General features: G+C 42.7%; 1 protein-coding gene across 1 annotated transcript in view; it reads left to right on the forward strand.

The window, feature by feature from the left end:
* Positions 1–15,321, forward strand: part of fbln1 (fibulin 1) — a 35,352-nt gene extending 20,031 nt beyond the window's left edge. The window contains exons 15-17 of the mRNA XM_034588419.1: positions 1,876–2,021; positions 4,081–4,221; positions 14,725–15,321. Coding sequence (XP_034444310.1) covers positions 1,876–2,021; positions 4,081–4,221; positions 14,725–14,864 — 427 coding nt within the window. The 3' untranslated portion in view covers positions 14,865–15,321. The remainder of the gene's footprint in view (positions 1–1,875; positions 2,022–4,080; positions 4,222–14,724) is intronic.
* Positions 15,322–19,501: the final 4,180 nt, after the last annotated feature.

The raw sequence follows: 19,501 nt of genomic DNA on the forward strand, positions 1-19,501 counted from the left end.
CTGTCAGGCCAGTAAGGATGCACTTGGTCCCTAGTGGGGATATCCTTAAAATAAGAACATAGTGGCGCGCAGGAGGTTTTTTCCTCCCCTTTGACATTGAGTTATGGGGCTCTGGGCTCTGGCCGGTGGTCTGAACAATTTGTGGTGCAGCAACATCACCGCGCACAGAATGAATGATGCCCTGCAGTGTTTTTGTTGGGGCGTTATCAATGTGCTGACTATAAATAATAATTACCAAAAAAAATAAAAGGCCGTACGCTTGACCAGAGGACTTTCATCCAAAAAGTCTGTTTTTCTTTCTGGTCTGAAAGTATTGGGGTTTTTCTCCTGGGCTGGGCCACGTGAGGCATGGGGAGATGAAGAAGACATGCACATGTGCATGCATGCATGCACCCATACACACACACACATGTACACAAGCATGTTTGCATGCACAAGGGCATACATGCACAACTGAACATAAACACACACATACAGGCAACTTTTTGATGTAGATATATGCACACATTAATAAGCACATGGATCTGTAATTAGCTCCACTTGCTGCCCCTTCTTTGAAGTGCCCATCTGTGTGTAAGGGGGCAGTTCACCCTGGGTCATTATCTTCTCGTAAATCTACTCTGTACCTCAACAGAGCTTTCACCTCATCCTCTAGAGTCCTGCTCGAGTCTTTCTGCAGCTCAGGCCGTGGTATTATAAACTAGGAGAACATTTTGTGGGTTTGGCCTGGGCCAAAGCAAAACTTGGACCCACCCGCTAATTGCTAATTACAAGCCCCTACCCAGTGGTGGCTTGACTTTTTGTCAGGGGCTTCTCTCCTCGCTCTCCATGAAAGGAGCCCTGCAACTCAAGCCGGGCCTGGGCTTTCAGCTGCAGCCTATAGGTCCCCTGAGGAGCGCCAGAGATCCACGGCCCATGACTCACAGTGCGGCTACATGGCTGCCATGCACATTTACTGGACTCATACATGGCAACCTGGCAGTTTTCATAACCATGTTGAACCATGCACTGATTTGTCTCCTTTGTAAAGACCAAACTTGAATTAAATATCTTGGATGTCAAAGTCAAAGGCTTTTAAATAGTTTCAAAAGTCTTCTCATGAGCACAAGTTCCTCGTCGTTTCGAAGACAAGCCCTTGATTTACGAGGTTGTTAAATGCCTTACAAACCTCTCTCAGTGTCTTATGCAGCAGACAGGTAGTGAATAGCGATACTTCAGGTGGCGTTAGCTGTAGGAGCCAGCAGAGGCCCTTCATTCCCTCCAACCTGTCACTGATTAGTCTGTGGAATAAACAAAGCCCTAAATAATAGGATGAGAGCTGCCCTGGGGAAAGGCTGGGGAGTTGTCTAGTCATGTTGCTCACAATTTAAGAGACTTTTAGAACACTCCCTTGCCCCATAAATCCTCCTCAAGAGATTATCTGATGTGAAGCCGGGGATGCTCAGCAAATCCAAATATTTTCCTGAGCAGGTTGTGGATCATTCTCTGTGAGTGCAGTAATTCATTCCCACACAGCTTGCAACAGTGCATCAATGGCAGCGTGAGTCTCCACAAGCTACGAAGTTTGGCTTTGGCACGAGCTTTGGCCATTATTTGTTGGTTTATTATTCTTCCAAACCACACACATTGTTTTTTTGATGTCGACCGCTATATCCAGTATCCATTCTGTCTTGTTGAGATATTGTTTGTATAGTGAACGTTTGGAGTTGGCCCAAAGCATTCTTGATTACGCGGCGGGCTGCTCCCAATGATGCCCTGTTATTGTGAGCTTTAGAAACCAAATGCTTGTATGGACATTACCTAAAGGTCAAAAGCCATGTGTGTATTTGTGTTTTTCTTTTTGTTTTGTGTGTGTGTGTTCGTTCTCCCCTTTAGGGCAGCAAGGCTTGAGCGCTCTGACATCATTCGCTGTATAAAGTCCTGTCAGCCCACTGATGTTGCCTGTGCCCTGGACCCTGCACACTCAGTGTCCCACACCATCATCTCCTTGCCCACGTTCAGAGAGTTCACAAAGCCAGAGGGTAGGTACAGGACATTTTCAAATGGTGATACAAAAGTCTTGGTGTGATCTAAATGGACAGCAAAAGTGTCAAAAAAGCCAGCCATCCATCCATCCAAACATTATCTATGCTGTTTATCCTTTGAGGGTCGCAGGAACGAGCTGGAGCTAATCCCAGTTAACATCGGGCAGGAAGTGACAGGTCCCCAGCACATAGGTTTAAATTTTTTTTATTTACTTTTGTTAACGTTTTCTGTAAAGAGTTTGTAGAAAAGATTTATACTACCCTCATATTTGTTGGGTACGCAATTATGAATCTTGAGTCAGTCGTGAGTCAAACTCAATATTTTAGGGCTTTCTGTTTAAACAGCCGATATCCGGACCAAGACGTCTTCCATTTGAGAAACACTGTTTACAGCCTGACTCACAACATGAGATGCAGAGTCGGTGTGAGTCAAATGCTTCTCAGCATAAAACACAAACAGCGATACATTTTGTAGGTGTTTCAGATCCAGATGACATTTTGGCTAATCTCTATTAACAGCAATCTGCTTTAAAAAATCAAAAAGCAGAGAGCAAATCCATTTTAGTCATTGTGTCCTGCTTCTTGGTTTCATCTACCAAGGCCTGCTCAAACGGGATGAGTCAAACTAGAACAGAAACATGTTGTGGAGGTGAGGGGGCTGGGAGAGAACCCTCACCTGCACCACAGAGGCTCAATCAGCGCAGGTGAGAGCTGTTAGCTGATTGGTCCTCGTGCTTAAAAGGCAGCGTCTGCACTGCCTCAAGGAGGGAACTCAGAGACTCAGGAACTCAGAGACTCCCGGACACTCGCTGACACGGAGCGAGCTAAGGAGCTGGAAAGCTCAGAAGTTTGTAGTTTGAATTTATGTTTTGAATTTGAATAAAGATGAGTAAAGGCAACATTTCCTTCTCTGGCTGTGTGTGGGAGAGCCCCGTGGCAAGGTCCACTGCCACACATGTGAATATGCAAAATCTGTTTATAGAGATTAGCAGTGAGATAGCTTAGCTTTGCATAAAAAGTGGAACCAGGAGGAAAGAGAAAACCTGGCCATTTAAACTGCAAACACCTACCAGTTCCTCTGAAGCACACTACTAAACCTGTTCATTCAAGCTAAATTCACGAAAGATAAAGGCAGATTTTACTTTTGGACAGCGCCAGGCTAAGCTAGTCTGTTTCCACCTGCTTGCAGTTGCTATGCTAAGGAAAGGCAAGTGGCTATAGCTTTGCTTGAAATCTGCCTTATGAGAACTGTATCAATCTTATCTAACCATTGACAAGGAAGCAAAAAAAACAATACTTAAAATTTTACTGATCATAAAGCTCCCCTAACAATTCTTCTGTATATCTGTCTACATTTTCACTAACCCACAAAACCCAGTATCTGTGGCTTTTGTGACAGAAGACTCTATTAAATCTTTGGAAACAATGCATTTGAAGACAGTTTGATAACTTGTGGTCTTTTATTGTCACTGTGGTCCTCAGCCTTTATCTTTTTACCATTAGCTTTACTATATCTCCTTTAATCTCTAAACTACCATCAAATGCGTTTTCCTGCAGTTGTCAGGAACCATGTGACCACCTCTGATCCCCAAATGAACTATTCCCTGATATTCTCCATGCAGTGTGTAGATACTTGGGTAGCCCACACCAGAGATTAAGTGCCACGCTGGTTGGACACTGTATGAGTTACCGCGGTAATCAGTCACAGACAGTGACAGCTGACAAGCATCTATTGGCCGGCATGCGGAGCGCGTTTCAGACACACTCATGCTCACTGTCACAGGCAGTTAAGATCTTGTCATTTCTCATAAGTTCTGAGTTGGGGTGCAAAGGACTCTTCAGGCCCTTCAGCTGAGCAACAGTATTGAAAAGCCTCAACCTTCCTGTGACCCTCTCAGTGTACAATAAACACAGACCTTTCCGTCTCTCGTTTTATTGTCTTCTTCTTGGAAAGGAGAAAGAGGAATTGGCACACATTTGGCGGTGCAATCCCTGTGTGATTATGAGGGTTTTAGGCTCCAAAAGCTTTTTGTGTCTAATTGTTATCTTCCAACAGAGATTGTTTTCCTGAGAACCACGGTGCCGGCTTACGGGTCCTATCACTTAGGCAGTTACGATGTCAAGTTTGACATCCTGGAGGGCAACGTGGAGAACGCCTTCGACATCGTCAAGCGGGTAGAGAATGGACTGTATGTGGGTGAGTACAATGTGTTTCTTCACTTTGCGTGTTGTGAAGTCTGAACCAACCAACCCAACCAACATTTGACAACAGAAGCTTTAGCATGCAGCCTGTACCAGCCGACAGCCTCAGTGACTGGAAATTGCATTTCTTTTTGACAAAGTTGGTGGTTTCTCTGACCTCATTTCTCATTTTGAAATATATATACTCATTTTTTCACAAATCAAACTCACATGTGCACGCTGAGAAGGGACAAAAATCTTCCACAAGGAATGTCTGGACCCTCTGACATAAGTACATCTGACACGGTCCGTTCTGGTCTTCTGCAGTGTGGTGGCATGATATAGCTGTCATCATCCTTATGGGGGCTCTTGCTGTCGGTGTCTTTGGAGATTTGTCCTCTCAGTGGCTCTGTGAGACAGACGAAGGCCTGTTTCTGTCTCACCAAATATTTGGCATGAGTTTTCACAGTCTTGTGGTTAAACAAAGTACCATTTAATTCACTTATCCACGACTATGCTTATCCCAAGCAGATCATTACTTTCCACAATGACTTATGGCGGTCTGAATGTACAGGAATAGGGTGAATAAATCCATACGTGTGTATATACATGCACACACACATGAGTGATTGTAGTTGACAAGCAGTTCATCATAACTACCTGTTACCGCCAGCATTCAAAAAGAGCCCTGAACTAGTTCAAGTAGGAGCGGCAGATACCATCTCTAGTGGTGTGTAACAACAACACATGTTTGGGTAGCCGCCATTCCCATCCTTTAGTCTGGTGGTGACCCAGGCCCGCTGAACGCCAGTGGGAGAGATGAACTGAGCCTTGACCCTGGGAGAATGAGGGTGTTGTGAGCCTGAGGATGACGTATCGTTGGGCCCGTCTAGGTGATTTTGTTTTGGTTGTGTGCTAAGATGCAGGCGGGGTGGCAGGGGAGGATCAGCGTCTTTTACTTCTAGATGAAGGGATGGGCTGTCAGTATGCACATCTGTCTTCGATGGCCTGTCAGTATGCACATCTGTCTTTGCAGAATGAAAGAGGGAGAATGAGGCGGAGGAGTGTGTGACTGTCACTGGTTCAGGCTGGGCTGTGGGTGTAAGCAAGTGTTCCTCTGTTGTACACTTGTGCAGAAACAGATGTGCGCTTATCAAATTCAACCAAATTCTCTCAAAGACATCGGAGGAAAATGTTCATTACCAGCAATACTTCACATAATTCCCTGTGAAAGCAGCTATAATTATATTGTACTGTCTTATAATAGTATGTTTTTGTTGGAATGTGCAATGGTGTAATTTTGAGTGATAAGCCTTATTTTGCAAAAAGTATAATGTCTACTGTGTGTGTGTCTGTGTGAGAGTGTGTGAAGAGGATTTAAGAGAAATTCCTTGTTTACAGCAGTGCTCATTTGCAGGGGCAAGTATGTATGTATGTGTGTGCGTGTGTGTGTGTGTGCAAGGAAAGAAGAGAGAATACAATCAGAGAGAGAAATAAGACAAAAATGAGACACTGTGATTCAATGAAAGAGGAAAGAGAGAGAGAGAGAAAATATGTGCAGAAGTAATCCTGGGTGCTTTGCTTCATGTGGTTAAATGTATTGTTCCATTTCCCCACGCTAGGCCTCAGTGTCTCGCCGAGCATTAGAGCACTTAAACTGACGACCACATGAAAGGCCTGTTTGTGAGGAGCCACTTCTCTCCCAAACCCAGTGGATGCTTATTGGATGCAGCTCTTGCATGTTAGCACCAGTTGCCCATTGCATATCCAAACTGAGGCCCTGTGCACTGGAGCCTTCGGTCAGCGAGTGCTCGCTGTGAAGTATGGCGTCCATTGTGCTATGAAGGCCCTCTTTGGTTTTATTTAGTGGGTTGTGCTGCTGGTGCTTTGGCCTACAGACGCTGCTGTTGCATAACCATTGTGTGAGGCTCGCTGACGTGTCACTTAAGGAAGCTTAGTTTCCAGTATCTCCAGTGTCTCCAACAGTGGTATTACAGCTTGGTGGGATGTGAAGAGTAGCAGACATTGAGGCTCCACTAATGAACAAGTGCGTGAACTCAAACTAACTTTGGCCATTATTTTTGGCCACTTTTTGTGTTTTTCAAAGGGACAGAGGAGGCAGTTAGGAATCCTCAGAATCCACTGCTAACCTGAAAAAAGTGATTCTTAAAAGATTTGATTGGCTGATGCTCTTTTCCGTTCTGCTCACTTGCTCACTATTTTAAAACCAGACGGCTGCACACACACGCATGCACTGTATGCATAGACGTGTGCATGCACACACACAACATACCAAACAGGAGCCGCACCGCTCTTTCCCAGTTCCTGGTCATCCATCATTGGCTTTCCCAGCACTGTCATATCTGGATGACAACCCTGACAGCCTTATGCATCTGTGCAAACACAACCGACCCTCAGCACTTAAAATAATCAGAAACCAATCAGAAGTGTTCAAATTCCCACAACGACCACAGTAATGTAGCGGCGACCACACCAAATTCTTTCATGTATATAGAAACACAGCAGATCCACCAAAGTGATTTATATAGTCCTTACAACTAAACCAATATTTGTGACATATCATATTTGGAAACAGACAGTGACGGCATGTGTTACTCATGCTGATGTTGTCTTCCACTTTTGATGCTGGACAGGTTGTTTGAATAGGGTTGATCATGAGATGATTGATTTTGGTCGTCAGCAGGTGGTTAGATGAGTCCTCCCTTTGAAAACACTGCATTTGTTGTCTCTGCTGGAAGCATGGGATGAGTTCGGGGGATTTCCTACAGCTAACCCATGTTGTACATACACATACACTGAGCACAGTCTTAGTTCCTTGTGGCATTGATTCCACATTATGTTTGAAACATCACATTTGAGATTCTGGACCACGTTGACATGACTGAATCACATAATTTCTCCAGATTTGTCAGCGGCACATTCATGCTGAAAATATCTCAGTCTACCACATCCCAAAGGTCTTATTGTGGTAAATGGGGAGGCCAGTGAAGCACAATGAACTCATTGTCATGTTCATGAAACCAGCTTGAGACGGACTGTATAGTGTGTCCCCCACACTATAGCACCACCAGCAGCAGAAGCCTGTTGACACAAGGCAGGTTGGGTCCATGAATCCATGCGGTTGACATCAAATTCCGACCCTGACATCTGTGTGACTCAGCAGAAATCAAAATCCAGCACACATTTTTTTTACAGTTGGTCTTCAACTGTCCAGCAGATGCCCAGAGCAGCCTAGAGTGGTTATCTGACTTTCCATAACCTTGCTGGCACCTCAGACCTCCATTCTCCACTGAGAGAGTTGCAGTTCCCACATTTTGTATTCTCTACTGGTGGTCCAGTCATGACTGATAAGAACCAACCAGGGAGCCAATGTGGATGACTCTTTTCCAAATGTGTCTGTTTTCAGCACATCACCGATTTCAAATATCTCAGTTACAGGCTTTAAAAAACTCTGGAGTAGTGTGGATGGCAGGCGTGAAGGTAGCAACAGTGATGCATTTGACAAAAAACGTAGCAGTGTGGATAGCGCACACCTCCACCAAGGCCGAACTCATGATTGTCTAGTTCTTATAGTAGAATCATAGACTGTATATAGAATGTAAAAGACAAAAACAAGTGGTCAGACAACCTAAATCGTGCATTTATTATATAAAGTAGTTAAGAAGAATTCTTGGTTCTGGCCCTTAATCTTCATCCACACCAACATTGAATGGGTTCTTCCCAGGCCCAGGCTCCACTCCTTCACTAAGTATCGTGAAAGCATAACAAATACACCAACTGAAAGGGTGCTAGGAGAGCGCATATCTCTCTCAAGGCCAGCAACCGTGCCATGCTAAAGAAAGTGAAAAATCCTTCCTGGATACACCCATTTATTCGGATCTGCTCCAAAACTTTAATGGATCCTTCCTTGAGTCATTCCGCATCCGTCCAAGAAATTAAATGGAAATTGGTTGAGTAGTTTTTAAGTAATCTTGCTGAGACACAGACAGATAAACACAAATGAAAATGTGAAGATAATAATGATGATAACAAACAGCTGAAAACATTAGTCCTCTTTGGGGAAGGCAGAGATAGTTGTGGATGATAATCCCAGAAATACTGATTTATACTCCCCCATTTTTTTTAACTATGAATATCAGTTCACTGAGCAGGACCATAAATCCCATTTCTTCCTGTTCACCCAGAAGAATACAAAGTTAACTTAAGTCAACTATTAGTTGTGTTTTCACTTTGCTTAGCCGGCTGGCTGACCAAAGAAATTGCGTAAATGGAATGCACAACACAGTAAGTAACCAGATGTGGAATCAAACAGTCAGGACATGTTTAGTCATCTGTTGAATCTGTCCAAATGACTCCTCTTCATGAGTAATTATCATGTGTGTCATGTGGAAGGATTTTCTGTACCATTAATCAGTGCTGCCATTTCTTTTTAGCAGTGAAAACTGCTTTTTCAATGTAGTATTTATGTTTATCTTACTGGGCAGCAACAGATAATACAGAGTCTCCCCCTCATAAATCATCAACCTCTGGAGAAGCTGTAACTTTAGGACGCCGGAGCTAAATTCCATTCATTTTTTGATGCAGGTGAAAGTATACATTTGCGGTTTATAGTGCAGAGAATACATATCTGCTGTGCTGCAATTGGCACTGGGCTGGCGGCGAATGAGACAGACACTATGAATGAATAGAAGAGGAAGTAAACAGTTTGTCTCTATGCAGGTAGTCATGGTCGTCAGTGCCGCCGTCCACAGTGGCTGGTGGAATGTGAGCCTACTGTGTGAGACATGACTCTACTTCAGAGCCAGTGGAACTTGTGGCTGTGCTGCTGAGGAGACGAGGACAGCCGTGGAGATAAGCAGATATCTGGCTCGTCGAGTTTGAGCGGTTGTCATTGGGATGAATCATTACATGACAGAAGCAGCAGGCCCATCAGAGCCAAGCACCACAAGGAATCCTTGTCTGTCCCGCCAGAGTTTAGTACGCTTAATCAAAACAGGGTCTTCCCCACCCAACAACACCACCGTCAAACACTCAGCGCTTCTCTCTGGTTGTCCTCCACCATCGATGCACTGATGAAGAGATGCTGATACAGACTACGTACACAGTCAAAATGACACTGGAGTGTACACATATAGAATTACCTGCAATAAAAATGTCTTTATAATTAATCACATGCACTTTCCTCCCTTATTTGATGAGCTATTACCCTATACAATACCATGCTAAATAAGAAAAAAAGTATTTAAAAATAAATCCATGTTCAAGCAGTGACATGCCATAATAGATTAAAATGTTATATTAAAAGTGGATCAAGAGGCTGTAGAGTTTGGAGAATATGACATCAAATCGTGATTTAAAACGAAAATGAAGTAGTTTCTGGTCTCACATCGTTCCCATTTAGTCCACAGTGACAAGTCTATTTTCTGCTCCTTAGTTATGGTCCTTAGCTTTGAAATGTCACTTGTAATATAGTGCAAAGGTTGTGGTAAAGATAATGGCGCATGTTATGTCATCTCAGCTGCTCTGGCCCGCAACTGCTAGAACAGAGAGTCCAAGAAAAGAACAAACCGATTCCTTACGGCTACTTTTCAGTGATGTCACCACCCAGTGAGTGTCACTTTCCAACAATGACCCATGAGCCATTTGAGAGATCTCTAACTATGACTCACTGTTAATTGACCTTGAAATATCAAGCCACGTGTGCCGGCCTTTCAGAGCAGAGTTTCATGTGCACGGGTCCAGCCCCTCTTTGGACTGGTCAGTGGTATGTTTGGACAACCTGACCTGCTGACTGTCCGAGTACCAGTGGCCTGGCCGTAGACGCAGGATCTGTTCCCCGGGGGACACTCTTTGTGCAGATGGTTATGTTGACAATTCGAAAGGATTACATCTCAGCCATGTTGACGGGTTATCAAGACTGACACTGGTTGCTTTGCTAATTGGGTAGCAAGTGATCTAGCTAGAAATGTATTTGGCATCTCTTCCAGGTTTTATGGATTTTGTTGAGAGAAAAAGTTTCAGGCAGTAAAAAAAACCACTCACTGCTGTTTCAAGTTTTTATTCCAGCAGCGCTAAGCTGTACAACAGCGATATGGTCAGATACAAAACACATTGCAGTTACAGTCGTAATGAAGAATGCCCTCCAGTGCCCTCTTTGCATACTGGAACTTTGTACACCACCTGGATGCTCTCCAGTGGTTTCACTGCAGTGAGCATGCATAGCGCCACAACCAGCGTGTCATTATACAATACTGTGGTGAGGCCAATGCATACTTTTCATTTGTCTCTGGTGTTAAACCCGTTCATTTTGGATTTTGTCATACACTTCCTCGCTGAGTTGTAGAAACCAGAAAACCCAGAAATTGTACTGTTTACATGTAACCCTTCAATACTGCAGCCCTCGTGGCCATGAGGGATGACAAATGCCTCCTGGCATCTGCTGCACTTTGTTTTGTGGCAGTGTCTCTACTAGTAGTATGCATTTATTTAAGGCTTTTTTTCTACTTTAGGGGCTACTTTATGGTGTGGCAGAATGCTTTGGAGAGCGGACAGATTACACAGCTGTTTGTTTGATGGTGGCTGTTGGAAACCATTGGGGCCACCTTTGCACCCTGTGGCAGATACCGAATTGAGATGGAGAGTAACTGAAAACCTTACTTCAGGCCTCACATGACATGACCTTGCAGCTCAGTCCCGGGGCACATTGCCGGCTGCGGATGTGTTTATTTATATAGAGCTCAGGTGGTACGGTAACCAATGAAAGTCAACCTGTTATGTGGCTGTTGGCTTTGTGCCTTACAGCCACGATGAAATGTTAAAGATGAGTATGCGGTTGTGGTTTCACCTCAGGTTCACCGTGGGTATGTTGAGGCCCAGCTGTTGGTTGATGCTTTCCCCTCATTGAGGATACCGCTGCGCTTTTGATGGGGAGCTTACGGAAAACACAGTCATTATGTTAGGATTTCACCGAGGCTTCCAGGAGGTCACATACACGGACTTTAGCATCAAGCTGTTTTGTGCAGAATCTGGCAGAAGAGCCCACATTGTAATAACATAATTACTCTTTTTTTTGCGCTCAAGGCTGTGGAACAAAATGAGCTAAACAAAGGCGTTGAATAAAACACATTTTGACAAATTAGGTGTATTTAACAAGCCGCAATCAATTCAGAAAACATGATACATCTGACAGGTCACGATATCTTTATTCTTGGTTTGTTATCATGTCCAATTTCAAAGTTAAGAGTTTAAGTTAAAGAAAACTCTACTGCGAGTTTCACATCATCATCATCATCATCATCATTATACAAGTTCAAGGAAGGTTTGGGCATTTGGAGGAGCTATTGGACACAAACGCCTTGTCTACACTATAGCAGATCCTTTTTAGAACTGGTATTTTCGCATCTGTTTGTAAAAGACTCACAAAACATGATTTCCATTAAAAAGCATATAGAGAACACAACAATGACTACAAACGCTCAAACAAGCATGCAGGGCCAGTAGGTGGCGATAAAGTCTAGTTCTATCAAGAACCAAGAACGCTGTGGTCCAAGTAATGCTAAAGTTAGCTGCAAAACGGTGCTAACCAAACGTAGAGAAATTGTTTAACAGTCATTGTTGTTGTTTCTGGTGCATGCCCATTATACAATGGAGGCACATGCAAAGTAACCAGTGACATCATCATTTCCCCAAAACTCAGTTTTACATGTACACATGAGACCAGAGTTATTTAATTCTACACTTTGTAAGGCAATTGTAAAAATATCTGTGTCAGCGACTTAATACGCTGTTTGCGTGTGGACAAGATACTTGAGCGATGAGGAAAAAGTTTGTTTTGCAAAATATCTGCATAAGTGTGGACAAGGCATAAAACTGAATTCTTGTTCTTAAAAACACACTTGTGCCCTCCACATGTGCTAATTAGACCACAAACAAATCTAAAAAAACACAAACGAGACTCAGACACATTCCACATATTGCACTATTTAGATGTCTTCAATAAAATTTCAGTTTAGCTGCACTGTGTCTGTGTTGTTGCTACTTATTTATGTTGTATGACTGTTTAGCTTTCTTTCTTAGCCTACCCTCAGTTGACCTGAATACAGACTTGCTGTACACTACAAATAAAAGGCTTAATGTACATTAAAACCCATCCGTCTTTGCGGTGGTCCATATAGTGCTCATAATGATCTCTGACTCATCTTCATTGTGTCCTGGCTCAGCCCAGCACAGGAGCTTTTTGACTGATTTTATTTGAGTTGAGTGCACACACAAATCCTGAACCCTCTGAACTCAATTTGACTGGGCAATGCTCAAAATTCAATCTCTTTTTCCATGTCAGTTATTTTCTTTATCTTGCGGGTGTTGTTAGGTTTAAGCAAAGGTTAGCTCTTTCTGACACTGCTGCTTTTGGAAACAATAAAAATCTCAGTCCTGCTCGCTTCCGTCTAGCGTCACTATGCAACAGAGTCCCAAAACACTGAAACAAGGGGGCAACCCTGGTAGAAGTGGGCCCCATTCCACACTCCTCCCAGCGCTTATCGCCAGAATCTTCTGGAATCTGTTGTGTACCCACAGATTTGAGTCAGGGAAGGTAGAGAGAGCAAAAGAAAGTGACAGAGAGAGAGAGTAAGAAGTTCAAGCTCATGTATAGCTAGCCCCTCCCAGAGTCAAAGATGGAATCCTGGAGAAATGCCTCCATGGCTGTATCGCGTGACTGTGACTGCTTCCCTCCATCAAACACATGGGACTCATTTACCCTTGTGGGCCACAGTGATGGTGCCACAAACACCAAGCCCCCTCAGGACGGGAAGAAAGGGGGAGGAAGAGAAGGAGGAGAGTGAGTGGGTGGGGGAATCTGCCATCGTATAATGCCAGCGTCCCCGTGGATGCGGTGGATGGCACTTAATGGATCATCCTTTTCCCTGTGGTGAACAATGACTGAATGGGTTTTATTATTTCATCACAAGTACCGCAGCAAGGAGCCTCATCTCTCAGACTGATTGAGGCATTGATGTGTCGGTATTATGATCCTTGTTGAATTAACTTGTGTCATATTAAACATTTGAACACTTTACGGAGTCTGTCACGAATAAGAGAATGCTCCGAGGTTTGATATAGGACAGTGCGGTGCTGCCTGACTGCATCTGTCGATGTGTGTTCAAACAGGCCAGAGCTGAAATGTCACCAGTCCTCTGCAGAGAAAAGGCCCGCTGACAGCCTGCATAAACACTGGCATTTTTCCCCCTGTAATCGCATGTTCACTTAAAAAGAGCACCCAGTGGATTCCATTGGCATTCAGTAATGCTCTGTTTCAGTGTGTTTAGTCTCCTGTCTCTTTCACCTTGACAGAGTGGGTCTTTTGTTCACAAAAAAAAGGTGGAAGGTGTGAGGGAGGAATAAAATCCACGGATAGTCCAGACATTCGTTTTGTTTAGCTTTTCAACATCACAGTTGATTGATCAAAATGTACCAGTTGATACCATGGCACCTTTCAATGGAAACTTCATTAGTATGTTGCAAAATGAACAATTAGTTTGGGCGGGGATTCCCAAACTTTTCATCCACCGACCCCCAAAATAACGATGCCAGAGTGACTCGTGACTCCCATTATCCCTGGAGGTGGTTATAGCCAACTTAGAACATTGATTTCAGGTATTTTGCAAAAAATAACTAATTACAATTTTTTTTCTTGGCTAAAATATGCTATTTCTAATTGTTTCTCAAATTTTATTAAATTTCTCGAAATCCTCACATGACCCCCTGTTGTTTTAGGACCCCCAAGGTGTCCCGATCCATGGTTTGGGTCCCACTGAGTTAGAGATACAACCTTGTTTTATCTTAATGTTCATGGCCTTTGAATTCCCAGCCTCCATTGGGATATTGAACTTTCTTTTGCCACAATCATTCCCATAAGAGATTGTTAGTATTAGACTTAGTATTGACTGGAACTACTTTCTACTGAAGAAATGTAGACAGCTGTACTGAATAAAGCTCAACTCCCTATAAAATTGACAGAACTGTCAAACTCAAGAGGGACGACTGCAGATGAAGACCGGTCTAGACAGCCTGTGATCAGCACATTGTTTTTGAAAAGATACTTTGCGTCATTTGCCGAATGACAAATGTAATTTTTCAATGTGCAGAACACCGCAAACAAAATTCCATTGGCCTCAGTTGTATTGGGGTTGAAGCTAAATTTCTGACAAAACCTCAGCACATAAAACCAAAACTATCTGCATGGCTTGATACCACCAGTGTAAAGTGAGAGGAAAAGAGACTTTAACCAAAATACAGATTTGAAACCATTAATTATCATAAATACTAATTGTTTAACCAATACATTACAGGTATGGATATATATATATATATATATGTATTTATATGTATTGATATATGTCATATATATTATATTGGTTTAACTTGCCATGACACAGCAACACAGACAGTTTATTGTTGGCATCATTCTAATGTCACTGTTGTTCTCCCTTGTCTCATTCAGGTGTTGTTCGCCAAGTGAAACCTCTGATTGGTCCACTGGCCACAGTGCTGAAACTGTCCATGCGCAACCTGACGACCCAGGGCGACTCCGGCCAGAACATCATCAACGTCCACGTCTTTGTCTCCGAGTTCTGGTTCTGAGAGACGTGACTTCACCACATGCATTAGGACATCCACTGTCAACACTGTAAAACATTGGTTTTGTAATATATCAATGCACAGATCAGTGTTGAGGCTTTAATGTTGTGTTTGATCACTTTTGACAGTTTCTGAGATGAAAGGTTGCTTCTGCCGGTGAGAGCACCACTTCGGTTGCTTTGATGACAAGCTCAGCCTGAAGCGCATGCCGGTGTTGCATCTGGCAAAATGGAGCTAAATATGGAAAAACTACGTCATTAAAAAAGACATTGTAAGAAATGAGACAATCAGAACTGTTTTGAATGGAAAGTGCATGCATTTAGAGAGGTTGTTCAAGGATATGATGATGATGACGTTCTTTTGATGACATTACAGTTGTAACAGTCACTTTTACTTTCTTACTGTATTCATTGGATGAGGTATTTTTTTCTATGGAATAAACACTATTTTAGTTACAGCATTGGTTTTTGGATTTCTTGCCAATAACATTTAAAGACAACTGCTCAATTTAAACATCTGTTTATATGTGTTATATCATGGCAACTACATCGTCTTCTTCATGGAAACAATATTCTGACCTGTAGAGTGTATGAGCATACCAGCGACAGGTATACCAGACCTTCAACGGCACGATAACCAATAACACGCACTGTGGACCAGTCACAGTTTGCTAAGGATTTATTACAGAAACTACTTGGTAAGGTTTAGAAAATCATTGTAGTTTGGTTAAAATTAAGTTTTTGCGACATCTTTGTGTGTGTCTATGTCTCCATGGTCCTGGAGACACCTCCTGTAGTGGGAACTAGTTCCTGTTACTTTGGCGGCAGTTCACGTGTTTAATTAACAAAGTGTCGAAAGTGTTAATCTTAACACTTGTCTGGTTGAGATCAAAATGAAGGCAGAGTTCAAAGATAGGGTGCTGAAAGTAGGGTGGTTTGAAGTAGGGAAGGGGCCATCAACCCCCACACACTTTACTTCACCTAGTCCAAATTCTTTTCAGCTCATTGATCACTGTATCCCCCTTCCTATCATTCCCATTAAGGTAAATCTATAGACCATCTTGCAATGGGATCACACTACCGGTCATTAATGTTGTCAGAACGTAAACAGACTGCCGGGCATTGCTTCTGGTAAGATCCTATTCACGATGGCCTCTAGTTGTACTTGTTCATGCTTGGCCCCGGTCCATTTTGTGATGGTATAATCAAAGTTTTTCTTCTGAAAATGGGTATAGGAATCTATTTCACAAAAAGTAGTGAATACCTAATGACTCTATGTCTATTTGCATTGCACATATGGGTATATACTGTTTGTAGTTCCTAAATTTCAGAGTCCAGGGCCCCAGTGTCTGGAATCACCCTGTTTGCCGTGTAGTTCACTTGGCAAGGAGCAACTGTGTCCATGTGTAAGTTCCATACACTTTCTAGTGCCCTCAAAAATGTACACAAAGAAGAAGATAATGTCATATCCATTGTATACTTCTTTGTGCTAACAATCATAGATAGATATAAAAAATTACAGAAGTAGTTTGCTGCTCACGACAGCGTAAACTACTTATAGAGGGAACAGTGGAGTTAAATGTTGTCGCTAACCTAAAATTGCCCTTTAAAAGGCAAACATGTGAGATGTTCTTTCACCACATGAGTAGTTCAGTCATTTTACTTGACGTATGACAGGAAGCGTCAGTACGACCATTCCAAAGTGTCAATATTAGCGAACAAACAGAGGCATGCAAATAGAACTGTCTAGGCTAGTTCACCACTTTGTTCTTGGTGATCCGAGAAACCTGTTTCCATAGCAACATTTGGAATATTTTGTTGAGTTTTGCACTCATTGATATCTGTCCAGAAGCAGTAAAGATGCAAATGAATAGCCTGTCCTCCAATTGCCCTGAGTAGGGATGTACTGTTAAGCTACTCAGCTACTCTTACATGCATATTAACATGTTCAGTTTGTGTTTTATACATTGTCTTTTAGTGTGACTGGAAGATGAGGTTGGTAGGCTCTCCAGAAAACCTCTTTGGTGGAATGACCTGGAGGGAAGGGGGGGATGTTACAAGGGAGTAGCAGTAGTTAGAGACCAGTACCAACAACCACATTCCTAATTATGCTTATCAGTGAACCAGAACTCCTCTCTCCATCAAACAAGGGAAGACGTCAGACAGAGAGCAAACTGAACACATGTCAGTAACTGTGTAATCATCAATGTGGCCGGACCCGACCAGAGCCTCCCAAATGCTTCAAAGACAATAGAGGAGGAGACGCAAACATGAGGTTCTCAAGTCATCGGAGTTGATGGATTTTAAGGCTCTGCTGATGGGGGATATCCTCTTCAGAGGAAATAGAGGCCAGCAGGTCAGCCTTGTGGTTGACATGAAAAGAGTGGAGAAGAAGAAATGAGAGAAGAAATTCTGCGTTTATGTGTGTGTGAATGGTCTAGGTATTACTCATGTTGTGGGGACCTAAATCTGTTTACACAGTCACATTATGGGGCATATTGCCCTTATGGGGACAAATAGCAAATTCCCAGTTACATAAATCAATAAATTTGAAGGTGAATACATGTTTTAAGGATGGGGGGGAAGGTTGGGTTTAAGTCAGGGTTAGGGTTTGGTAAGTGGGTAGTTAAGGTTAAAGTCAGTCTACAGGAACTAAATGTAAGTCAGCATAATGTCATCTGAACTCACAGAGGCAAAACTGTGAGTGTACATGTTAGGGTGTGTATGTTAACCCCAGAACCCTAAAGCCACATAGCCACTGTTTGATACGTTATATATCTGCTTATGCTGTATATAAGTATATATAAGCAACCGATTTTATGTATTAATCAATTTTATGTATTAATCAATTCCGTATGCTTTTATAATCAGAAGAAAGATAATTGCTCATGTCTGATCAGTTTTGAATAAAGAAAACAGTTTGTACTGTACCCATATAGCAGAATAATGGCAGCTCTTGTCCATTTCAGACATAAATTGTCTGTGAGTAGTTTTCAAGATGAAACAATACTTACATAGTTGGCTCATTCTTACTCAAAATCTGCAGAGAAAAACACATTGTAAGGACGTAAACAGCTGAACATGAGCAACAAAAAGCCATATATCCAGACTGTGTGGGAGGACATTACCCAGGAACGGGCTGGCTGGCTCTGAATCTTGACTGTAAGAATGGCTGGGGCAGCAGTCCCTCGCAGTGTTACCAAACCACATACATGTGTGGGGACAAATGAGCAAATATCTTCTGCCAGATTCTCCAATCCGAAGCCAAGAGGGAGCCGCTCACACTGCAAGCCGACGGTATGACTAAGCCGAGTGGGCTTGATGAGTCGACGTAATGGCAGGGGATCAGACCTGTGTGTGTCTGCGCTGTTTGTTTGTGTACTCTACTGTGGCACAATGGCGGTCAGGCCTCTCGATACAAGTGGTCATAGTGGTGTCTGGCCCAGAGTAGACGGGGTATGGGGCTGATGGGAGTCTGGCCCAGGGGTTGGCGAGGCGGCCTGATCCCAGACAGAGACCAGAGGACCTCGGGAGGCACGTGCTCGGCCGACTCCTGCACTCACCCACTCCCTCTTTTTCCTGGCACCCTACCCCTGCTCCCACCGCAACACATGTTATAGGATATAAGTGAGTTCTTTTAATAAATTTGGGGGTATTTATTTTTTTTCCTCTATTTTGCAAACCACCGTTTCTCATTACCATAAACACAAAAATGTTTCTTTTAGATGGGCATTACCAACTTGGCCATTAGTCCTGCTCCAGAGTCAAGGAGATTCTCAGCTTTGCAGTCCACTTTATGTCCACAAAGATAATTAGTTATTTATATCGTGAAAATGTAAGAAAGTGATAAATTCTGCTTGGATGCCAATAAATTGAAAAATCACGTGTTAATTATGACACTATAATAAATGGCTAATAAACTAACATTAACTTTCTCCACTGATGAGAATTTTAAAGAGCATTTCACCTGTGTTTTTAAGTTTTCACTCACTGGGCATTTAGATGGTGTTTCTTATGAGTCCAATAGATGGCAGACACATACAACACAAGGCTGCACAGGCAGAGCGTTTCAACATTGTATTCCCTTTAACAACTGTCACCACCTTCCACTAAAATGAGAGAAACAGCCAACCAAGATCCAATGTTTTTTTTTACTTTTCACAAAAAAAACCCTCATGAATTTAGCTTTCTATCCAGTAGGAAAGACTTTGCAATAACTACTGAACTTACAGAAATTTATGCTCATCATTTTTAAAAAACATTCCACTGGGACCTAAATAGTACAACATTAAACTCTGACGATATTCTGAGTTGAGCCCAACAAAGTGTTAGATTGTACAAAAAAAACAATTTGAGAGTCTGATGTAAATGTTATGGAAAAATCCCAAACTCCCAAAAAAGGATAATAAATGATTGGCTCCACAACACTATATTTCATTGTTTGTGATATGGAAGTCCCATTGATGCCTCTCCCTCTAATCAATTAAACCTTTTGAGGTTTAGGGTGATAGACAGTCCTCCAATTACACAGGGGCTCCACCTTGACCCAAAAGAAAATCACAAAGCACACAAGTGTGCCCCTCCATAACTTACAGATTTCAAACATCACCATTTACAACCACTACTGAACACGACCTGTTG

This window comes from Hippoglossus hippoglossus, chromosome 6 (genome assembly GCF_009819705.1).
Source record: "Hippoglossus hippoglossus isolate fHipHip1 chromosome 6, fHipHip1.pri, whole genome shotgun sequence".
Taxonomy (NCBI): Eukaryota; Metazoa; Chordata; class Actinopteri; order Pleuronectiformes; family Pleuronectidae; genus Hippoglossus; species Hippoglossus hippoglossus.